This window comes from Pyrus communis, chromosome 14 (assembly GCF_963583255.1).
Source record: "Pyrus communis chromosome 14, drPyrComm1.1, whole genome shotgun sequence".
NCBI lineage: Eukaryota > Viridiplantae > Streptophyta > Magnoliopsida > Rosales > Rosaceae > Pyrus > Pyrus communis.
In genome coordinates this window covers 17,046,594-17,072,218 of record NC_084816.1, presented here as the reverse complement: position 1 = coordinate 17,072,218, position 25,625 = coordinate 17,046,594, and the positions used below count along the sequence as shown (strand labels likewise).

Genomic DNA, 25,625 nt, shown 5'->3' with positions numbered 1-25,625 from the left:
TCAATATTATATCATATTTGAAAAATGTGGGGTGTATGGAAAATATGGGGTCCATGTAGAAAATGTAATGTGTAACTTGAAATGTAGGGTGTGAGGGTATTATAGAGAAAGAGTGGGGTGTAGTATGATAATTTTTTTAATTTAAAAGCAAATGTGAGATGTATTAAGTATGTGGAGATTATTCAACAATATATGAGGTATCAATAAGCCATATAATGAAATAGGGGAAAGGGATTTCTGACACTCCCCGACCTAAATCTAGGCATGCAAGCCGTCACTGATAGGAGCATATTCATGCGACTTAAATGGCTTGTTCTCGTACATTTACGTTATGTTTCTTTAGTTATTTTAGTCCTTTATGCTTCTGTTGTGTGTTTTCAGGTTCTAAGGGATTAAGGAGTAAAGAAGTGCATTTAGGGGCCTTTTGGAGCACTATTGGGCTAAGGATGGATAACTTATGCTTGGAGCCAAAGTGTTGGATGAAATTGAAGGCCTTGTATGCACTTGAGGACACAAAACAATGGCCCTAACCCAATTACACAACCTTGCCATGGGCTTAACCATATTTCCCTTCCATTGCCATGCAAACCACCCTATTTTAGGCCCATTCTATGTACTTAAACCCTAGCCCTTTAACCTTGCAGCCCTATTATGATTTATTCACTTCCATATTCTTCTTTAATCCACATGCATTCATCATCATTCACCCTACCTTGCATTTCCACAAAACCCCCCATTGCCGTGTACCTCCCCTTGCAATTTCAGCCATCCCACTTCATCATTGCAGCCACCATTCACCCTAGTTGTCAATCACATGCTTTCCCATTCTATAATTCATCCACATGCATCTTTAACCCATCAATCACATGCTTTCCCAACAAACAAATCAGCCACATGCACACAAAACCCCTCATTGTCGTGCACTCCCTTGCATTTCCAGCATTCCCATTTGCATTTTCAGCTTTCCACCAACCAATCTAGTTGTCATTCCACATGCATTCCCTTCTTTAATCATTCCTAGCTGCCATTCACATGCTCTCCCATCCTTTCTCTCCCTATAAAACCATGCAATGCATTCATACAATTCATTCCATTCACCACAAAACAAACACACAACACACAAACACAAAATCCCCTTTGTGCCGTGCATATTCACTCCAGTTTTCCAGCATTCTCTCCTCCATTGCAGCCATTCCAACCACTCCCCACTCCATTCCACATACACCTAAAGCCCTAAACATTTCCTTAGACCTTGTGCCACAACGAAGAGGCAGAGAAGAGGGCCTAAACGTTCATACAATTCAAGTTTGAGTTGTTGGAATGTTTAGGTGTTTCTTTGATTTCAATGTTTAATTTCAATTCTCTTTGTCTTGTACGTATGAGGAACTAAACCCCCTTTAGCTAGGGGGTGATTCGAAACCATGTTTATGCTTGCAATATGAATTGATTACCTTTGGTTGGAATTTCATAAGTTGTGGATTCAATTTGTTTAACTGTTTGATTGATAACTTATTTATGTATGTTTATTGAGAGTGCACGCTTAATTTTCATGCATGAATATGACGCTAGAATATAAGTGAGTTTCACCTAATCGTTATGAACTTATATTCACAAGTAGTGGAGGTTGCTTATAAACAATCGCGTTAAATGAATTCTTGGCACGAGTTTCATGCTCATCATAGTAACGAATGCCTCGTCAACACTTATAGTTTTCATGATGCTTAATGATCTTTGATTGTATCTTTATTGTGCTTTTCACGTAAAGGACTTTTGGAGAATGTTGTGAATTGCGTTGCGCAAACCCATCCAATTCATTAACTTAAAGGAGAACTTGACGGTTAATTTAAGCGGACCTAATTAACCCGGGGTGTTGAGTTTCATAATTTATCGAAAGACCAACTGAAAATCAATCTTGTATGCAAGTGTAACATGTGTGGAGAAGAACCTTCTAGCTAGCATTCCATCCATATTTTCATCACATTCATATTTACATTCTGCCTTTAATTACAATTTGTGCATTTTCGTTAATTTCGTCAAAAACTCAATCCCCCCCCATATTTTGTTAAGTCTTAGTCATTTGATTTGTTTTAGTATTTTACGTTTGTTTAGTTTTGCATTCTTTGAGTTTAGTTTAGTGTTTTAAACTTTATTTTACGTTTATTTAGTTTTGCATTCTTTGAGTCTAGTATAGTATTTTATATTGTGTTTTTACGTTTTTGAGTCAAATCCAAGTGATTAACAATCCCTCCTAATCCCCGGTCCAGAACGATCTCTACTTATATCTATACTACAATTGTCAAAAAGAGGGTTTAATTTGTGTGCGTATAATTCTCGCATCAGTCACGTCAGCTAGAAAAATAATTTAAAACTATAAACGTACATTCACGTCACTAAGCCTCGAGGGCATAATCGTCATTTTACAAACTTGGGGATAAAATATATACCATAAATTGGGATGGGTCATCACAATTTCACATATGGTGAGGGAGAAGGCGACATCATGAGACAGAAGAAAGAAATAAGAAACGTTTTGGGAAAGAAGATGGAAGAGATTTAAATTCCTATAGTTAATCCCATCATTAAGCATAAGATAATCCTATAAAAAGAAATTAATATATTAATTACTTAATTAGTCAATTTGAAGATAAATTTGGCTGGAGAATAAAAATAGGCTGATGTGTGTTATGTCTGAGTTATCAAACCTAACTCAAACAATCAAGAAAAATTGTATTATACCTAATAAAGGCTCACAAAAATTACGTATCAAATTTTCTCTACAGTAAATTCCCTTACAGGTAAATAATCAAAGCTAGATGTAGGTAAAATTGGGGAGGATTTGATTAAGGCAATCAAATCATGCAAATTTGGGAAAGTGAATCAAATTATACGAAATAATCCAAAGATTGCCGACGGCCTCCCTAGTCAAGAAAACCAATAGAACGTGCACTGTACAGCTTGCCAAAAGTAAATAAAACCGAGAGTCAACAGAAGGCAACCGGTCTTTTAATTTCTCCTTCACCTATCAATGGCTAACTAATACCCCAAAAACATCACCAACAAACCCAATGCTTCATATGCTTTCACCAAGAAAATCCTCCTCATAGAAGAAGAAAAAAAAAAAAAATGAGAGCTCCAACAAAACTCCACCAATATTTCTCCACCCTTCTCTGCCTCGTTGTACTCTCTTTCCTCCCAATCGCCACCTCCAGCGACTCCTTGTCTTCAGTTCAATCCCTCCGGAACGGCCAAACCCTTGTCTCCTCCGGCAACGTATTTGAGTTGGGGTTGTTCCAGCCGGGGTCTTCCGGTTGGTACTTGGGAATATGGTACAAGAATATCCAACCCCAAACAGTTGTTTGGGTAGCAAACAGAGACAGCCCTCTTTCGAATTCGTCATCAGCGACAATCAAAGTTGGCGACCGTGGAAATCTTGTTCTTGTTGATGAAGGAAGTGGAAACGTCACATGGTCTTCCAATGAAACTCAAGCTGTGAACCCAATTGTACAGCTTTTAGATTCGGGAAATCTAGTCCTCAGAGAAGAAGATTCAAACCGAAACAACCCGAAAGACGAGTTCCTTTGGCAGAGCTTTGACCACCCAACAAACACTCTGCTGCCGGATATGAAGCTGGGATGGAACTTGAGCTCAAATTTGGACAGATACATAACTTCATGGAAAAGCACAGAAGACCCGTCTGTAGGTGACTATTCTTTCAAGCTGGATTACCACGGTTTCCCGGAGATTTTCCTGAGAAACAAACAGGTCATAATGTATCGCAGCGGACCCTGGAATGGGGAGAGGTTTAGCGGTGTGCCTGAGATGACAGTTTCAAATGGTCTTCAGTTCAGTTTCGTTTACAATTCACAAGAGGTATACTACACTTTTTCAATAAAGGACGATTGGAAACCGTTGTATTCACGACTGATCGTGAGCCAAGATGGGTATCTCCAACGGTATATGTGGATTGAATCCAGAAAGATTTGGAACCAATTCTGGTACGCCCCGAAAGACCAGTGCGACAGTTACAGAGAGTGCGGCCCCTACGGCGTCTGTGACTCAAACGCTTCGCCGGTGTGCGAGTGTTTGAAGGGTTTTCAGCCCAAGAATTTGCAGGCGTGGAATCTGAGAGACGGGTCCGACGGTTGCGTGAGGAAGACGGAGCTGGAGTGTTCGAAGGATAAGTTTTTGGATTTGGGGAACATGAAACTGCCGGAGAGCGGCGGCGCGTTTGTGGACATGGGCATGGATCTTGAGGCGTGTAGGAAAAAGTGTTCGGAAAATTGTTCTTGTACGGCTTATGGGAATGCGAGGATTGAGAACGGAGGGACTGGTTGTGTGATTTGGAATGGGGAGCTCATGGACCTGAGGCGATATGCAGAAGATGGACAACATCTCTATGTCAGATTGGCAGCTTCTGAACTAGGTAACATTTTCTTTTGCATTACTCTTTTGTTTTTTTCATGCTACGACTAAATTTGTAAACTACATAATCTGTCACAAATAAAAAATAAGCACGTTAATTAATATTTAAATAATAATTTAATTATCACTTAATACTACGGTCTAATGATATTTCTTTTACAAATTTATAAGTAAGATGTCTTAGGTATGACTCTGGCCAAAGTCGAATATAAACCATATTATTATGGCTACCTCAGTGTGAGGCCTAGTGCATTCTCTCATCCCTATAGTATAGATAATATCGTTTATTATTAAAAAATAAGAATCTAATCATTAAATTTCATGTTATATAGTACCCAAAATTTGGTCTTCCTAATATAGTCCTAATTATTGTTATTATTAGTACTAATATCATTAATCTAATTTTAAAAGTATAGTTTATTGTCCATAAATCTGTTTTGAAATATTGAAAAGTGTTTTTGAATTGTATAAGAACACAAAACTTGGCGTCTTTAAGATTAAGGAGACATGTTTCAGCTTGATATGACCATGGTTGGGTGAGCCAAAGTATGATTGCGTATATTCTATGAAATTTATGAGCTTAGGATTAGAATTGAGAGTTTTCATATTCGTTGGTTACAATGACAATGGAGTGTGACGTAATAAAACTTACACTATTAGAAGGAATCTAACCATTAACATGTTATATTCGACCATGTCCTTTTTTCAAATATAGCATGCGAAAGAAAATAGAGGGAATGAAAGGGTAATGTGCGTCATAGGCATGAGGGGTCAACCCACATGTCAATTCATGAATGTATGCATCACGTTTTGTTGGACTCTCATTGATTCAAGGCGAACTTTGCTTTGAAATTACGCTTTCACGTAAAACGTTTTTTCTAGATGTTTCCCGTGACAGATGGTAGAAATTTGCAACTATATATGATGGTTTTTTTTTTTTTCTCTCTTAATAAAATGATTTTATTTGTTAAAATTTGAACAATATTATTACTAGTTTATTGTGATATTTAACTCACTCTCTCACTTTTTTAGTGTAAGTAATTAGTTTGTTAAAAAAAGGGTGCTATTTACACTGAAAGTAGTTGATTAGGCTTAAGTTACATAATAAATTTGATATAATAATTTAGTATCGACTTGTCATTTACAAGAACTAAATTCTAGAAATCTCACTTATAATTTAAAAATATCAGTAAACTATAATATTAAGTAATAATTTAAATAGAGACTAATTGGTCTCATTTGATTTTTAGGATTTAGATTTGACACTCTCTACTAGGGATTATATTTCATTTTAATTTGGTGGAACTAGCCCACCCTTGACAAGAAAAATGTTAATGGAACGGGTGCTTTCGGCAGCTTGTTCAAATTGAGAGGGTAGTTGCCGTCATTGTTGACATGGTAAGATTTTCTTGAGCTACAATTAGCGGTCCTTTTCAATATTTGCTTTAAAATTCCAATACCACGGCAAACGGTCCGAATATTTTACGCGGGATAATATAATATTGTAGGCACCACCGTATATTTTAGTAAGAGAAATTGGACCTTGTGGAAATATCTCCAAAAACAAAAGGACAGGAAAGTCCCTTTAGTTGTCGTTGTGAATGGAAGGAAACCTTGTTCATATTTTAAAAGTAGTAAAGTGCAAATAAGTTTAAATTATTTGAAAGAAAACACATTATTAGTCATGTTCATATTTGGTCCGTCCATCAAGATAGGATTAGACCTATTGTCTTCTTCATAGGTTAACTTGTTGACGAAATAGTAGGATTAATTGTGCATGAGTTTTGTCTTGAGTGTTCTTATTTTTTGTGTCACTTAGCATGAATTGTCAAGACTAATTCATGTGAAGGTGTACGACTGATTTTAATATTTTGTAATGACTATTATGTACTTGAGGTAAAGGACCGGTAATTTTAAAACACTCTCTTTAATTGGTATTTATATAATTATATATATATATATATAGGTGGTGACTTTTACACACTTCATTTTATCTCCCACAAACCCTAAACCCTAAACTCTAAACCTTTCAATTTTTCAATAAATTTTTAAGGTGCATGAGAGATTAAATGAGGTATGTAAAAGTCACTACCTTTTTTTGATAATTCGACTAACCTCGTAGTGATTTAATATTTTTTAAATGACTTGTGTAAATAATTCCTCAACTGACTTGTGTTATCTTTGCATCCCTTTAGTTGGATTGCAACGAATAAATTACTATTTTCAATATATTTTAAAAGAAGAAATGATAAAAATTGCGTTTTGGAGGTCAGAGATTAATTACCCATGAAAAAAAACTTATTCATTCTAATTTTCCTAAAATGTTTGGATTAAAAATGAGAAGTTTAATGTATAATCTATTTCTAATCTCCTTAGCACGAAAAATTATTATCCTCTACTTTCAATATATCTTGAATTTAGAAGGTTAATTATTCATTACAATTAGAGATCAAACAAGGTCTTCGTAACCAATATTAACATGTATGATGCAAAGTGTAATTTGTGAGTGCTATATTCATATTAGAGGACCAAATTATGTCTGAGCGCAAGTTTAGTAATTGTTACGTACTATTCACACTCATTTTTACTTTTTATATATTCTTATTAATATTTTGTTATTGAGATTTTAATTTATTTGATTCAACCAAAAAAAATGTATAAAGTAAAAATAGATGTGTAACATTATCCTTTATTCATGTCAAAAGTGTAGCAGTCTTTCCATTTCATGAATGTTCTTAGCTGTTCACCTATGACTAAAACAGATAATAGACACGTGCTTTTAATTGTTCACACAGCAAATAATTGAAGGTGGTTCTCTGCAAAACTAATGAAAAGTAAGTGCAGAACCTAGAAAAATAAAATATATGTGGGCTGATTACCAAAAAGTAAATAAAGAAAGAAAATACGTGGGCCTGCTTACCGGTGGGTTAGGTATGCATCCGCATCTACTTGGTCCCCTCCTCACTATACTTTTATTAAATTTCTAATCACAACTGTTTATGCTGATATCGTAAAAGACGGATTCTCTGCCCTTCTATTCTCCGTACTTTCATGTTTTATGTGATTACGGTTAAGCCACGTTAATATTTTATATTATTTTTTTATAGAGATAATAAAACAAAAATAAATAGTAATATAAAATGTTAACGTGACTTAACCATGACCACATAAACAGGAAGGCACAAGAAATGGGAGGTCAGAGAATCTGCCTCCGATATCCTATCTATGGTTTCAGCCTACCAGACTACCAGGGTTTCGGGTTTCTTTTAGGGAGGTTTAACAAAACTTTCTCGGTACTGTTCATTTTTAACGAAAAACCACATTTATACATTTTCCTGATATTATTCAGTATACCTTTAAAAAGAGATTTTTATTAAAAATGAAGTTTTTTAGGACTTTCGTTAGTTTTTTTATTTATTTTTTATTGTATATTATTGTTTAACATTAAGATTTGTTGCAGTACTACCTTTTTTATTATCTCAATGCACCTAAAATTCTATATAGAATGCCAAAACGCTTCCTTCTTACGGATAAAGACTCGTTATAAATAATAATTTAACACATATAGGCATATAAATTGTTTTCTTGCATTGTTTACTGGTTAAATCTATATACGAGTGGCAATGAAGAAAGAATGACATTTCCATATAAAGGTTCAGATAATGTTATGCTTAGGAAAGTGAACAGCTATGTATTTTATAACAGTATCACATTACTAACTATTGTACGTTCATTTCAGATGGCAACGGGAAGTTGAAACGAGTACTCATTATTGTAGGCATTACAGTTGGTACTAGCATTCTGCTAGCAGCACTCGGTATCTGTTTTGTATGGAAGAGGAAATCTGGTATTACGCGTAAAGGAAGGATAGAACAAAAAGGTACTAAGCAACTTTGATTTGGCGATGATACCAATCTTCAGTACCTAGTACATTATCAATGTTTAATCAATCCCATTTTGATATCCTATCGACAATTGGTCGACAAAATTCTTGTCAAACATCGACAATGTACCATGTATTGTAGATTTGTTTCCGGTGTGGCAGCAATTCACTCCCCATACAACCAAGGAGTGTGTAACTAGAGATTGAGTTACAAAGTTTTTGTTTTCTGCCTGAACAGGTTCTTTTGAAAGAAGCCAAGATTTTCTGCTAAATGAGGTTGTTATCTCAAGTAAAAGGGAACACTACTCGGGTGAAAGGAGCAACGATGAGCTAGAATTGCCATTGCTTGATTTTAACGCAGTAGCAGTGGCTACGAATAACTTTGCAGACGAAAATCAACTGGGGCAAGGTGGTTTCGGTTGTGTGTACAAGGTAATTAAGCACATTTTGTTAGAAATCAGTGTTACTAGATCATGCATAAATTAAAGTAATTTGAGAAGTAACATAAGACAGATTTAGTTATTTGTGGCTATTCCGATTCCAGGGTACAGTAGAAGGTCAATTAGTTGCTGTCAAGAGGCTTTCAAAGAACTCTGGACAAGGAACTGAAGAATTCAAGAACGAAGTAAAGTTAATCGCAAGGCTTCAGCACCGAAACCTTGTTCGGTTGCTTGGTTGCTGTGTCGACATGGATGAAAAAATGCTGATTTACGAATACATGGAAAACAAAAGCCTGGATTCTGTTCTATTCAGTTAGTTCCTTCATCAACTTCATCTTCATTTAATAACTACAATTAAATCTATAACCAGTTTTGATTTTTGACATTATTTATGAAGTTGATGATGTTCCTTGTAGGTAATGCGAAAAGGTCTATGCTGGATTGGCCAAAGCGCTTTGATATTATTTGTGGGATTGCTCGTGGACTTCTTTATCTTCACCAGGATTCAAGATTTAGGATCATCCATAGGGATCTCAAGGCAAGCAACATTCTACTTGATGGAGAATTGACCCCAAAGATATCGGACTTTGGAATGGCTAGAATATTTGGTAACGATCAGACGGAAGCCAATACCAAAAGAGTGGTGGGAACATAGTGAGTAGCAATGCCCTACATATGTGACAAGGTTTCTATATTTTCCTGCTTACCACATATGCTAATTTCTCTTCATTGATGTTCTGTAGTGGCTATATGTCTCCAGAGTACGCAATGGACGGACTTTTCTCTATCAAGTCTGATGTCTTTAGTTTTGGTGTTCTGGTATTGGAGATTATTAGTGGTAAAAAGAACAGGGGATTTTATTACGCGAACAACGAACTGAACCTCCTAGGACATGTAAGTAAAAGGGCACATATAATTAATTTCCACAAAATAACTAGATTCACTACTGACAGAGAAATGGCTTGGAATTGTTGCAGGCTTGGAAGCTATGGACAGAAGGAAAGGGGTTGGAAATACTTGATCCATCAGTTGGGGATTCATACTCCCCCTCTGTGGTGTTGAGGTGCATGCAAGTCGGACTCTTGTGCGTCCAAGAGCGTGCGGAAGATAGGCCTACAATGGCCTCTGTGGTTTTGATGTTGAGTAGTGAAACTGCAACAATGCCTCAGCCTAAAAACCCTGGGTTTTGCCTTGAAAGGAATAAAAATCCTGTTGAAACAGATTCATCCTCTGGCAAGCAGGACCAATCCTGCACCGTAAACCAAGTAACAGTCACGATGGTAGATGGTAGATAGTGAAATTTATTACCATATCAACTTATCAAGCATGTCGAATTTGTATATTTTACAACAAACACAATTTTGCTTCTATGAATCTCTCTCTCGTATCTTTAATCTTTCGCTATATCATCAAGCATTCTGTTCATCTTAATCCACCAGCATGTTGGTACATGTTAGCCATAAAACTTAGCAGCCATAGCAATGGAAAAGGAGTCTAGACCTACTTAGTAGCCGTAGCACCAACAGAAACCTAAGAACATATGTACACACTTAACAGTTATTGGTTGTTGATAGGATCAATGGGTTACACAGTTTATACAGCCCATGACATGGGCCATGTATACGTGGGTGATCCATTTTAAGACAAACATTACTATTAGTAAATATATGACAAATGACTATAAAATGGAATTTCACACGTTTTTTTTTTTTTAATATATCATCCTATTAGGCTGAAAAGGGAAATTTGACAAAATAAAGATTAAAAAAATGATAGAAAAAAATTAAGGAAAAAGAGAAAAAAGTGTAACAAAACGCTGCATTAAATTTTCAAAAGAAAACTAGATACAATATGAATGACCATATAATTCACCAGCTCGCAACTTGCAAATGGCATAGCGCCTTGCACCGCCTCAACTTGCAAATTGCATATAACGCTTGGCACCGCCCTCACCACCAAATTGCGTACGCCTCATACTGCCCGGAATTGCAAATAGGGTACGCCTCGCACCGCCTTGAGGCGATTTGTCGATGCCTCGCCTTGCCACTTCGCGTCATAGGAACGCTTTATTGTGTTGCCAACAAATGTCCCTCGACGCCTTCACCACCTCTAAGGTGCCATTTCCACCGAAATTTGTAAGCTTTATAACGCAAGCCACTCACTTCCTCAAATGCTTATAACATTAACAATCTAGGATTAATTCATCAGAAAATAACTTAATTTTTTGTAAAATACCCCCACACACCACCATATCATCCCTTCACGTACATAGACTAAATTGCGATGGGTTTCAATATCCCTCTGTTTTTAGTATCTTTTAGTATCTAACTCATCATTTAGCAGATTCGAACGTAGCAACAATTATTCCAACGTTTCTCATTATTCAGTTTAGTTGTTTATGTTTTTTCTCCACTGAAATGAATTTGGCTCTTCATAATGTGACAAGCTGCGTAACAATGGGGATATATACTACGAACAAAACGACGACGATTATTTCAATAACAAGAAACATACAAGCATTTGACTTTGTTATACTTGAGATTTTTCAATTAGGCGGAGGATGATACGGAATCGGAATTAAGTGCAGGTCTTGTTTTCTTCAGACCGCGATGCCAAAGGTCTCGGTCATGTCCAAGTCTTCGTGCTTCGTTCCATCGGGAAGTTTCCAATCGAAATGGTATAGGAACAATGCAAGCGGGAGCCCAACGTTTGCCAGACCATATAATATGCCCGGACATATTCTCCTTCCTGCACCAAACGGGATGTATTCGAACTTTGTTCCCTTGTAGTCAATGGAGCTGTCAAGGAACCTCTCTGGTTTAAACCTCTCAGGCTCAGTCCTGTACTTGGGATCTCTACTGATAGCCCACGCATTGACGATTACCTTGGATTTCACAGGTATTCCATATCCACCAATCTCACACTTCTCTCCGCATTCTCTTGGAAGTAATAGGGGAACAGAAGGGTGTAATCTCAGCGTCTCTTTAATTACTGCGTTTAAATACTTCATCTCTCTGATGCTTGTTTCATCTGCCTTCCCTTTTCTAGTAAACACTTCCCTCACCTCACGCTGTGCCTTTTTCATTACTCTTGGATTTTTCATCATTTCTGAAATTGGCCAATCTACAGTTGTAGCTGATGTCTCACTCCCAGCCGAGAAAACATCCTGAAAAAGGTTCATGTAGAATTAGAATTCAGAAAGACTAATAATTAACCAGAAACAAGAATTCATATTATTCTGAGGTCGTATATTAAGAAACAAGAACTGGGGTAATAAAACTGAAATCGAAAACTGATTTGACTTAATAAAGCATGATATCTCTGATATGGACAGAAAGTGTACTCACAAAGATTACTGCTTTGATGTTGTTAGTAGTAAGTGAAAATTCAAGCGCACCACCATGTTCGTGAAATTTTAGGAGAACATGTACAAGATCTTCCACTGACTCGCCCTCAACATGTTTTGTAGTTTCAAGATCTTTCTGATGTTCGTTGATGATGTTTTCCATTATCCTGTCGGCTTGTTTATGCAGCCTCTCAAGCTTAGGCCTGATTCCACTGACCAAATGAAGCAAGCTAACAGAGGGATATAGATCTGCTCTTTTTTTTTTATAATTATTTTTAACGATTAAGTACTTAAAAACTCTCAATATTTTAGTGTCATTTCAAATTAATCTTAATATTTTTAAACATTCCAAGTAAATATTTAACTTATTGAAATTATCACATGCGTTAAGCTCCAATGAATTTTCAAACATATATTATATTTAGAACCCATCAACTGAGTATAATATGGTCAACATTAATATTAGTTGTCCCAAAATCTAAATTTCAACATATATTATAAAATATGGAACCCAATGATCTCATAAGGGTATCAAAGAGTTTCAAAGAGTTTGTTTATGCTCATGTTCGTTGATTCTCGGCTCGTAAATATTCAAGTTCTTCTTTGTGGCCGATGAAGATGGTGGTGGCCGCATCATAACAGTCCATATTTAAGCAACCTCCATGACCTTCTTCTTGATGTTCGCGGCTTGAGTTGTAGGTGGAGTTGGTAGTTTTGCGTTGGGTTTGGAGGTGATGGCCTAATGGGGTGGCGGTGATCGTTAGTTGGTGGAGACTATGCTTTGATGACCTTCTATTGATTTTGGAGCCAAAGTAAGTTCTAGTTAATTTAGTAGATTTTTAACTAGGCTTAATGAATGTGACATTTTTAATATGTTAGATAATTGTTTAGAATGTTTAAAAATGTTAAAATCAATTTGGAAGGACACTAAAAGGACAGAGGGTATTAGGTACTTAATGCTAGTTTTAAAGTTAATTCTTTTTCACTTCCGTCTTCTCATCGCACCATCCTCTTCTCACTTCATCCTTTCCTTCACAAATACATTTCCCCTCTACTTTCTTCTAAATTAATTGGGTAAATTACACAGAACTACCTCAACTATTGGTCATGAACAGTTTCATACCTCATCTTTAAAAAGTTTCAATGTCATACCTCATCTATGAATTTGTTACAATTTCATACCTTCCGTCAGTTGTCTGTTAATTCATCCATTAAATGTTGAGGTGGCTTGTGACGTGGCACATTTTCTATTAAAAAACTAAAAAAATATTATTAAAAACTAAAAAAAAAATCATTTAATATTTTTTTAAATATTAAAATAATAAATAAATAAATAAAACCCACCTATGTTTGTCTTCCCCCCTCCACCCCTTTCTCCCCTCACCTCTTGCAACCCAGAAAGAAAGAAAGAAGAAAAAGAAGAAGAAGAAAGAAAAAAACCCTTCTTCATCTTCCCCGACCCCCCTTCCCTGCAACCCACCCCTTTCTTCCCCTCCTGTCTTCCCCTTCCCTCCTCCTCTGCACCCACCCTCTTCCCTCCTCTACACGCCTGACTCCTTAAATCCACACGCATTGCCCCCCCTCCACCCGCGAAATCGGCGGAAGACGGGATCTGGGATGCAGGGAAGATGAAGATGGTTATTTTTATTTTTATTTTTATTTTTTTGTCTGGGCTGCAGGTAGTGGGTGCCAGGGTCGGTGCGAAGGAGGAGGGAAGGGGAAGACGAGAAGATGAAGAAATGGGTGAGTTGTAGGGAAGGGGGGTCGGGGAAGATAAAGATGGGTTTTTTATTTTTTATTTATTTATTTTTTTTATCCCTTCTTCTTCTTCTTCTTCTTCTTCTTCTTCTTCTTCTTCTTCTTCTTCTTTCTTTATGGGTTGCAAGGGGTGGGGGGAGAAGAGGGTTGTGGCGAGCAGGGGGGAAGACGAACATGGGGTGGGTTTTTTTTTTTATTTTTTTTTTTACTTCTTCTTTCTTTCTGGGTTGTGGCGAGCGAAGACGAACATGGGGTGGGTTTTTTTTTTTATTTTTTTTTTTACTTCTTCTTTCTTTCTGGGTTGCAGGGAGTGGGGGGAGAAGGGGGTTGGCCTTTATGGGTTGCAAGGGGTGGGGGGAGAAGAGGGTTGTGGCGAGCAGGGGGGAAGACGAACATGGGGTGGGTTTTTTTTTTTATTTTTTTTTTTACTTCTTCTTTCTTTCTGGGTTGCAGGGAGTGGGGGGAGAAGGGGGTTGGCCCCAGGGGGGGGAGACGAACATGGGGTGGGTTTTTTTTTAATTTTTTAATTTTTAATTTTTAATAACTTTTCTTTAATTAATTGTTATTTTAATAATTAAAAAATATTAAATGATTTTTTTTTTAGTTTTTAATGATATTTTATTAGTTTTTTAATAGAAAGTGTGCCAAGTCACAAGTCACGTTAGTATTTAGCAGAGGAATTGATAGACAACTGACTGAAGGTATGACATTGCAACAAATTCGAAGATACGGTATGACATTGAAACTTTTTAAAGACGAGGTATGAAATTGTTAATGACCCAATAGTTGAGGTAGTTCTATGCAATTTACCCAAATTAATTTGTTTTGGTGTACAACGGGGCTAAAGCCCAGAAGATAGAAAACAAGCTCAAAAACCAACAACAGTAGCTCGAGGCCTAGAGAAACCACTTAAATCATCTAAAACAACGGAAACACTGGAGGAGGGGTATAAAAAAAAGTTCCAAGATTCGAAGGAAGGCCTAACTTAGCAAGTCCATCCACCACCATATTCTTTTCTCTGTAACCATGTTGCAGGTCAGCATGATTGAAGAGACTAATAAAATGCTTACATCCAGACTGAGAGTGCTAAGGCCATCTCCAACCGAAGGCTGGCCAAATGGCTTGTTTTAGCCCTCTGGTCCTCTAAGAAATTAATATTTTAATGAACAGTGCATGTCCATATTTCTTATCATCTCTAACCGAGGGCCAAATGGCCAAACATAATTTATTATTTAAATTTAAAAACTACTAAAATTTAAAAACTACAACAACTTAAATTTAAAAACCACAACAACTTAAATTTAAAAACCACAACAATTTAAATTTAATATCTAAAATCATCATTATATTCATCATCCGTCATTGTAGAAGTATAGTCAAAGGTCAACAACTGCCGCCGGGTCATAATTTTTTTATTTTTTTTTCCTATCAAAATATGCCTTACTCTTTGGAGTGTAATTCGAAGTGTTCATTTCCATATTCTTATCTTTTCCTGTATTTGTTTGGCCCGTTCTTCATGCATACGGTTCCTTTCTTCCGCGACAAAGGCATTTTGCTCCGCCATTAACCGTAATGAGGCCGCCACTTCCTGTTAAGTGGCGTAATCATCCGTTGCCTTGCTCTTTTCCTTCAACCTTCGGGCCTTGTTTCGTCCCATAGCCCTAGGTATGGAACCTTCACCTGAAGACGGATTTTCTACCCTTATTTGTTGAATCGTAGGAAATTCATCTTCATCTATATCTACAGCTGAGGATGCAGTTTCGAACACCGGCGTAAGACCTACTCTATGTTGAGGTGGATCTTTAAATAACACCCACCATTTACAAATTCCCAACAACCGTGAAACTGAAAGGGTTTTGAGATGCCCTCCATATACCATTCCTTTGCTTGGCGTACCTAGAAAATATAATTATAAAAATTAAAGGAAATTTATTTATGAAATTAAATGTAATATAATTGAATATAATTACAAAAATCAAAGAAAATTTATTTATGAAATTAAATGAATATAATTAAATATTTAAAATAAATTATGAAAACACTTACTTTGTCGTAGTAATTAGCGCCACTTTCATGTCTACTTGTGGCTGCTAATAGTGCTTGATGCCATTTGTTCAAACTTGGCTGAAGATGTTTCTTCCATCTTGAAGAACAACTCTCATGGTTTCAGGTATTCGGTGGAGTGGTGCCTTCGTAAAACTCTAAGTATTTTTTAGACACACGAGTCCAAACACCTTTACTTGTTTGAGAACTCCCCCTCACACTATCTTCTGACACCCATCTATAAGCCCTACAAAGAGCTTCATCTTCTTTTTGGGTCCTAGCCTTACCTTTCATTGCATATGAGGCCATTTGAAAATTATTGAAAAAATTGAAGGAAATATTATTGGAAAAGGTAAGAAAATATGAGAATTGAAATGGTGTAGGAATGGTGAAAAATTTGTGAGGAATGGTGTAGGAATGACTTAGGTATTTATAGGAAAAAATGAGAATTTTTTTATAAATATTTTGGCCTAAAAAGAGACAAAAATAAAAAAACCAAAGATACCTGATGTCAGCGTGACGCCAGCTAGCTGTTAAGGTTTAAATGGGACCCCGGCCCGAGGCCGGATGGCTGGCTGCTTTGGGCCGGCTGGTTGGCCCTTTGGCCCCTTTTTGTCCAGTGGGGCCCACGAGCCATTTGGCCTGGCCCTCATGCCATCTCCAACCAAAGGGTCCAGAGGGCCAGAGAGCCGAAAATAGCCTGAAAACCATCTCTAACCGAGGGTTAGGCCAAAGAGCTGTGGAATCTGAGAGGGCCCCACGGAATTGGAGAGGACTAGAGGGCTGGCTGCAGCCAGCCAGCCAGCCTGGGGCTGGCCAGAATTCAATTCAATCATGTCGGTTAAAACCGATAGGAATACATTTATATTATTTAGTATAAATGTATTACTGTCGGTTATAACCGACATGATTGATTTGAATGTTTTTTTTTTACAGTTTTTTTATTATTATTTTTTATTTACTAAAATTTTCCTATAACTTCTATTTTTCATTTTTTTTTAATTCTATTTTTTTTCCTATAACTTTTATTTTACAAAATTTGTAGTTTTTAACAACATGAAACTTAAACAACATTTAAGTTGTAGTTTTTAAATAATAAATTATGTTTGGCTCTATGTCCCTTGGTTGGAGATGGTTTTTTGTGATAGGGCTAAAACGAGCCCTCTGGCCCTTTGGTCCTCGGTTGGAGACGGAAGCAAATATGGCCTTGTACTGTTCATTAAAATATTAATATCTTGGAGAATCTTGGAGGGCCAGAGGGCTAAAACGAGCCCTATAGCCAGCCATCGGTTGGAGATGGCCTCAGTTGGAGACGGTTTTCGAGCTATTTTTGGCCCTCTGGCATTTCGGTTGGCCATCTCCAACCAATGACTGGCCAAAGGGCTTGTTTTAGCCCTCTGGGCCTCCAAGTTTCTCCAAGATATTAATATTTTAATGAACAGTACAGGGCCATAATTGCCTCCGTCTCCAACCGAGGGCCAAAGGGCCATAGGGCTCATTTTAGCCCTGTCACGAAAAACTGTCTCCAACCGAGGGCCAAAGGGCCATAGGGCCAAACATAATTTATTATTTAAATTTAAAAACTACAACAACTTAAATTCAAATCTAACAACTTAAATTTAAAAACTACAAAGATAACTGGCCCAAAAAACCAAAAAAATTAGAACTTAAATTTAATGAATGGTTTAGGTATTTATAGGAAAAAAAAAATTAGAATTTTTAAGAATTTAAAAAAACAATTGGCCCAAAAAACCAAAAACAAAAAATAAAATAAAATAAAAAAAATTGAATACAACATCTAGCTAACTAGCCGTTGTATTTAAATTTTTTTTAAGCAATCCTATCGGTTATAACCGACAGGAATACATTTAATTTTTAATATAAATATATTCCTGTCGGTTATAACTGACAGGAATGCTATATTTTCTGGCCAACCCCCGGCTGGCTGCAGCCAACCCTCTAGCCCTCTCCGATTCCGTAGGGCCCTCTCATATTCCACAGCCCTTTGGCCTAGCTCTCGGTTGGAGACAGTTTTCAGGCTATTTTCGGCCATCTGACCCTCTGGACCCTTCAGTTGGAGATGGCCTAAGAGGGCGAGGGTCGGGTAAGGTTTCATGCAAAAGACCACTAAGATAGCCGAAAAACCATAAATCCAGTCATCAGTATCACTTCTAAGAACGCCCCCAGCACTGGTCCAGCATTTTAACCACTTCTTGCACCATCGACATTCAATTTAAACCATCCAGGATCAGAACAAGCCAAGTGCTCAATAATTCTAGGAACACCAGCATTAACAGTCTTCTAAATTTTCAACGAGGGGTATCTTAGTCTTGCGGACTCAATAAAATATGTAATAATTCAAATAATGTTGGTTATATAACTAAAAGTGGAAATAATTATACAAGTCCACTAAGAAAGGGGCGACACCCCCATCATTAAAAAAGAAAATAATTATACAAAAATGAGAAGAAGAAAAAGACAATAAAAATATTCTCTAAACAACATTATTGCTAGCTCATTATGAGGTTAAACCCATCACATTTTTCTAAGTGTAGATAATATCGTTTGCTCAAAAACAAAAAAGATAGATACAAATTAAGATCAAATAGATGCTAAACAAATATTCCGTGGTGGTTGACTATGTTTACTTAGAAGAAATAGGAATCATTTTGATTCTCGAGTACCTTGCGTTTACTAAAATACATATAGAGAATAATTTCACTTCTTAATTTTTCTTGCTTTTACTTAAGGAATCAGAAGTGCAAGTTTTTCTTAAAATTCATAATCAAATACGAAAAAATAAGGAATTGGATCGATTAAGAGGACTAGTTGTTCCGATTCTCTATCCTACTCCTATTTTAAAGCTTTCTTATTCATTTTTTTTTCCATTATTATTAAGTAAATTTGCCTATGTTGATAAAATAGTCGGGGGCGACTTGGTTATATAAGAATAGCAGTAGCAGTACCTGATTAGATCCATCTCCGACTTTGTTTTTAAAAATTTCCTGCTTGTCATGATCAGTTTTTTGTTGACCTTGCTCGACTCGTTTGTTTGTCTTTTTGGTATTACATTTTGCCTAATTTATTATAATGATTCCTAAATGTTTAGTTTTGGCTTTTCCCCTGTTTTGTGTATTTAACTTTCTTTCCTCTCACGAACTAAAAAAGACATAAGGCGGTCTTAACTCAAATTATCATAGCTTCTGCTTTCTGCTTAGTTGTTATCCGTGCTATGTGTTAATCTATTTCTAATGCACACGAATATTTAGAGTTAAAAGTTATATCTGATGTAAATTTGACGCACTATCTCTCTAATGAACCGGAAAAGTTGGATCGTATATGAGTTTGGTGCTTTTCCAAACTTTTTCCCAACCACTTCGTCCTCCACTACTTTTCATTTTCTTCCCAGACAACATACTGTCCACTTCGTCAAGCTCTCCGACTTGACAGAAATTTGTGATTTGGGAACAAACTTATTCCAACAAAATTTCACCGCGATTAAAAAAGAATACGGTTTTATTGTTCATGTTCGGACATATTCAAGATTAAATAATTTTTTAATTACAATCTCTTGTAATGACGACACAAGAGAAACACCCTTGGATAAAATTTCGAAGAAATGTCATCAAGCCAACTCGTAGTCCAATGGAATTTAAGTGGGATTTGGGTGACGAGATTTGGATGGCAATTTGGATATCGTGCGTGTAGTGTTTGGGCGAATTTGGTCTCGGGTGAGCCAGGATTTTATCTGGGTGAATTCGGTCTCTAGTGAGCCAAGATTTTTCCTGGGTTGAATTTGGTCTCTAGTGAGCCAGGATTTTACCAGTCCGCCATGTCAGGTTATTGGTCCTTCTTTTAAGGGTAGTGCTTGATTCATATAAAGTATGTTCTTTTTATGCCTTGAATGATAAAAGAATTTCAATTTTTTTTTCTAGTGCTAACGAAATAATTCTGAAAAGAATAGTGAAAACAATACAAATCAACAAGATAAAGAAGATAACGATAAGTTACCTATAGCTTGGATTGCTATTTTATAGACTCGATGGATCTTGACGGAATTATGTAAAGGAAATACTGTAAACAAGAAATTTTGGTTAAAAATGAAACTAACTGAAATAGCTAAAACACTAAGTCGAAATACTGCAATTCGTGAGATTTTATTGGACAAAATTGTACTAATTATTACTATCATCACTCTCTAGTTGCATTGTTTTATAATTGTAAGTAAGTCTCGAATAAATAACTAGTCGGATACCATTTTTTTCAATATGTCATAGACTAGGGCAAAAGCATCCATACCTACCAAACTTTGTTATAAAAGAGAGTATAACGAGGGGTAAATATAGCCGAAACCTCGGAAAAAAAATACATTAAAGGTTGTAACAACCGAAATGTAACATTATTTAATTAGGCATTATCAACCAATATCTATGACAAAGAAAAAAAAAAAAAAACCTGGAGGCGATCCCCACCAAGAAAAATTAGAGCCCATAGCACCATGGTTTGTTATGAAGAAAGTTGAGGTTTCATTATAAAACCAATTAACAATATTGAGAGTAGCTCAACTTACTTATAAGCTCAAGTAGGACTCTTCCTCCCATCAACGTTGGATTCATTCTCAATACGCCTCCTCACGTTTCAAGCTTAACACGTGAACAACACAACGGGATGACGTGGAGCGTATGTGGCCATTTGGCTTCAAACGTTGAACAACCTGCTCTGATACTATGAAGAAAGTTGAGGTTTCACCATAAAACTAATTGGCAATATGAGGAGTATCCAACTTACTTATAAGCCCAAGTAAGGTTTCTCTTCCCATCAATGTTGGATTCATTCTCAACATGTCAAAGTATCTCTTACTTTACAAAAATGTGAGACACTGTAAATGACATGAACCTACTTTTAAAAAAAAATGACATGAACCAAAGACGCTCCAAACAGTTTTGCCGGTCCGCCAGAAGCTGCCAAGGGACCGAAAAAGGGGAGCGAAGGAAATGAAAGACTAACATCGAGTCTGTTTCGATCCAAACATTATAACAAGTATGAAACCAAGTCAATTCAATCTATTTAATTATGATCGCTAAAAGTTGTAACACGCCTCTGGTAGTCACTTTTATAGTAAAATATATTGATGTAATCAATAAATTGTAACAACTCATACCGAAAGAAATAGTGCCACTTGCTTGCAAACATGCAAGGCAGGGACAAAAGTTGCATATATAATTACTCAATTGCTTGCTTTCTTGTTCGCTAAACTATGTGTATAACTTAATTTCTGAAACGCACGAGAATACGTAAAACAAAGACGGCAACACAAAGACGGCAACAATTGTAGATTTGAAGAAAGGCCGGGGAAACAGAGATGGCTACGCTTTGAAGAAAGGCCGGCGAGATGCAGACGGCAACGCATGTAGTTCTTAATGTCCACATGCACAAACATATATATCCAATTAGGACGAGCTCTCTAGACTTTCTGGGGTTTCAACTGTCGAGCACCATTCTCTTTGTACATTCATTATGATACAAGTTATTACAACCGTGTCTTTCCCCCACCTCAACACTCTAAGATGTTCAAGTTCAACTTCCACTTTCACCTCATCAGGTTTTGCTTCTCTCCCTCTCCGACAGTATTATCCTTGTTTCATTTTATTGCTTATCATTACTATACCTTCTTTTTTTTCAGAAATAAATAAACAAAAATAATATGGAATAATTTCTTGCCACATGCAGCTCAAACAGTCCTGAAATTTAATGGCACACCAGAGAGCAGTACGGTAAGATAACCTGTGTTAGTTTTATTTAAATCCACTAATTATCTCCATCACCACTCATGATGCTCATTAGTCGTTACTGTTATTTTCTAGCATAGTTGATTACAAGAAAAAAAAAAAAAATTGAATGCCATATGAGCTTATACGTACACTTATCAATTTGTCATATGAATTAAAATTTTAAGATTTGTCATAACAACTTTGTGAAATCATTAAATTGTCATATACCCTTAACTCGGTTAAGTTTTCCATTCAAAATAAATCGTATGTCTTACACATGACTTATGTTTAGAGTTATTTAGGACATTTTAAATCTCCATTTCCTTTCTAAAAAGTTGCATTCAACGAAACAAAAATATAAAGGTTTCTACATACTAAAAAATGAAAATGATTATATAATGGAATAATATTTTTTATTCAAAATAAAAAAATGAAACTTAACATAATGACATGATATAATTTTGATCAAATTTCTCTCCAACAGTACAATCTTCAAAACATATATCACGTGGTTTTAAAGTACAGTTGTCCTCTAAAACAATGGTAAATATCCAACCTACATTGCTTTTATAAAGTTATTGCTCGTGGCAAATAATGAAATGAAAATGAGTTCAAATGGCTGAAATAACCCATAACACTAGTCATGTGCAAATATTTTGGATGGAAACTTAATTATAGTGTTAGAATGAGATGAAAAATTAATGACTTTTGGAAAACTGATCTGACAAATTACTTAAAAGTTTAGTTCTTATAATAAATTGAAAAATGTGTATAAGTTCATATGACACTTTAAAAAAATTTCTTTAATTATAATTTACTATTATTTCCTATCAATTATTATTATTTTTTTCTAGTCTCATGGATTTTCTATAAATAATGGTTACCTCCTATGAATAATCATGTGAATTGCATTTGAATTACAACCCAATTCCCCCAAACCTTCCACTTGAAGACTTGCGCTTCCTGTGGGTGTGTGGAGTGAATTTTCCACCAAACATCCAACTAAATATTTTCCAATTTTTCTGAACACCAAAGGCGAAAAGGGTTCTAATAGTATCTAGCCTAGCCACTAGTGCAAAAAGGTTTCATTGTAATCAATACATGGTTTCTGTGCATAAACTTTTGCCACCAATCAAACCTTGATCTTTTGAACTGGTCCATCAAAGATTCAGCTTGGTTTTAAACACCCATTCCACTCCAATCACATGTTTATCTGAGTGTCTGCTTACTAGTTCCCAAGTGTGATTTTTCTCTATCATACTCAACTCAATCTGCATTGCTTTGTTCCATGAAACATCATTTGCTGCTTCTGCATAGCTTTTGGTTCCACAAACATAGCTTTCTGGTTCCACAATGCACAAATTACAATGCTCATAAACTTCACTAATCCTCTTGTATTTAAGAGGAGTTACATCATAACTCTCAGGATCATTAGAGCTAGTCTGTGAACTAGAAGCTTCACTCCAAGATTAATATGGTACAGAGAGTAGTAGTTGACTTAGTGTGTTGTTCTGATGTGACAGGCTCAACTTCATTCTCATCACTTCTTCACAAGTTCACATTTTGTGGCAATGAGTGGGTGTTCTGACTTCTTTTACTGTACTTGTCGCCCAGTCCTATTTAGCATTTTCATTGAATAAAACATCTATAGAGATTAGAATCTGCCCATTGCTTGGATTATAAATCATGTATCCCTTTTCACATGTGTTACAGCCAACAAAGATTCCTTTTGTGCTTGTAAGTTGTACTTTATGTCTCAAATTGCTCGGTACAAGAAAATAGCATACTGAACCAAATACATTCAGATGTTTTACTCCTAGTTTTCTTCCACTAAAGAGACCTCAAATGGTGTGATGTCATCTAAGGCCTTTGTGGGGCACCTATTCAACGGATACACAGATCTGTGAATTGCTTCACCCTAAAGAAGATACGGTATCCATTTCTCATGTAGCACGCACTTTGCCACATCCACAATGATTATGTTCTTCCTTTCTGCTACTCCATTCTGTTGTGGAGTGTAAGCTACAATCAACTGTCTTTCTATTCCCAGATATTCACAAAATGTATTGAATTCATTTGAAGTGAGCTCTCCCTCTCTGTCAATTCTCATTTCCTTCCGTGAGTAGCCACCTTGTAATTCCACCATTGACTTGAACTTCTTCAACACATTGAAAATCTATGACTTTTTCCTCAAGAAAAAGGCCCAACACATCCGAGAGTAATCATCAATGAAGGTAAAAAGTATTTGTTATCAATATCTGTATTTTCATGGGGCCACAAACATCAGAATGTTCAAGCTCCAATGGTTCTGTAGCTTTCCATGCTTCTCCTTGGGAAATGTATCTCAATGTTGTTTTCTCATAACACATCCTTGACATACCTCCTTTCTTTCTTGAATTTCAAGCAATCCTAGCATCATGACTTTTTTTTTTCTAGCAGATGCTTCAAACTCTGATAGTTGAGATGGCCAAATCTCCATGCCAAATAAGAGAGTCCTGCCCAAGTTTGTTCTTAATCCAAGCTGATTTCCAGAACTAATTTATAGTGGAAAACATCTATTGCCCTTCTGTTTGACACTCGCAACAGGATTTATCTGAGTTCTGTCATCATAAGCATCCACCTTGTAGTCTCCAAACACCAAGAAATAGCCATTTTCTATCACCTGGCCAACACTTAGAAGATTTTCTAAAAGTCCTGGAACCAACATTACTTCTCTTATGTATTTCTTGCCTCTCATTGTCCTAATGACAAGTGAGCCCTTCCCTACAACATCCACTAGCACTCCAATTCCTACTTGCACTTTAGCTTTGACATTTCTATATATTTCCACAAGCAAATCCTCCCTTGAGGTCATATGATTGCTACACACACTGTCTATATACCACACATCCTTGTTCTTATGGTCAGTGGTTGGTTTGCTTATAGAGAACAAATTTCCTATCTCCTCCACTTGATTGGCGTAATTCACTTGCTACACACTGCTGTTGAGATTGCAGTCTCTAGCCAGATAGCCAAACTTGCTGCACTTGTGACATTTTTGCTTCTACCTATTCCAACACCCTCCATAGTGCAGTTTATAAAAAATTTTGCAAGGTACTTTTGCCACATAATTACCCTACTCTTGTTTCGCTAGGACAGTGGTCTTGTTAGTCCATTGTTTCCCTTTGTTCTTGAACTTCTTCTGAAGTTTGAGATTGCTAGATTAACCACCATACCTATTGTTTTGCTTAGTTGAGATATCCATACTAGCAAATGCCCTCTCAGGTTTATTTTCACCAAGTTTATTCAGCTGTTGCTCATAACCTTTCAAAATGGCTACCACATCTTGTGCATCAATAGTCTAAAGATCTTTAGGATACTCAATCACATAAGCAATACTATCATATACAACTTCTGTACAATTCTCTGATTTTTCAATTCTTCACTATAGCTTTTCATTTGATATATTAGATCAAACAGTCTAATCAAATACACAGATAGAGATTCATCTTCATCCATACACGTATACTCAAAATCACGTCTAAGACCTTGTAATTTCACTAACCTCACTTGCTTATCACCAACGAAACTCCTACTTCAGAATATCCCAAGCAGTCTTAGCAGTTTCCTTATTCGTAATTCTTCGAAAAATCTGATCAGAGATAACATCCTGAATAGTCATTGTGACCCCAAGGCTTGATGTACATAGCAAGAACCCCCTCAAAGTGACGAGATTGGCAAGGACCTATAACTTGCACCGCTTATCCTTACTAAGGTATAATGCCCAGTGCACTTGCATCTTTGACAATGTTTTCTTTCAGCAACGGAGAGATCTTCTTCATTCTTCTCCGGGACATCAACTCCCTTCTCAACCAGATTCCACAGCTCTTGGGGTTGGAAAATGGTTTTCATCTTGATTTGCCAGAAATTGAAGTTCTCACCATTGAAGATCGGTGCTCGCAGCCCATTTCCCCTAGGCCCAG

The 25,625-nt window shown here is 36.4% G+C and overlaps 1 protein-coding gene and 1 pseudogene across 1 annotated transcript; one reads left to right on the top strand and one right to left on the bottom strand.

Moving 5' to 3' along the window:
• Nucleotides 1–2,825: 2,825 nt before the first annotated feature.
• LOC137715686 (receptor-like serine/threonine-protein kinase SD1-8) lies at nt 2,826–10,100 on the top strand. Its single transcript, XM_068455019.1, has 7 exons — nt 2,826–4,423; nt 8,162–8,302; nt 8,544–8,737; nt 8,850–9,057; nt 9,162–9,399; nt 9,489–9,639; nt 9,723–10,100. The coding sequence occupies exons 1-7, from the start codon at nt 3,124–3,126 to the stop codon at nt 10,038–10,040; spliced, it is 2,550 nt and encodes an 849-aa protein (XP_068311120.1). The 5' UTR covers nt 2,826–3,123; the 3' UTR covers nt 10,041–10,100.
• A 1,190-nt stretch (nt 10,101–11,290) lies between these two features.
• On the bottom strand, nt 11,291–13,664 carry LOC137714472 (cytochrome P450 71D9-like; annotated as a pseudogene).
• Nucleotides 13,665–25,625: the final 11,961 nt, after the last annotated feature.

Excerpts from the sequence above, each read along its gene's own strand:
- LOC137715686 (XM_068455019.1), top strand. The coding sequence starts at position 3,124 with ATGAGAGCTCCAACAAAACTCCACCAATATTTCTCCACCCTTCTCTGC. Across the intron at positions 4,424-8,161 it reads ATTGGCAGCTTCTGAACTAG|ATGGCAACGGGAAGTTGAAA; the intron begins GTAACATTTTCT and ends CGTTCATTTCAG. Across the intron at positions 9,640-9,722 it reads AACTGAACCTCCTAGGACAT|GCTTGGAAGCTATGGACAGA; the intron begins GTAAGTAAAAGG and ends GAATTGTTGCAG.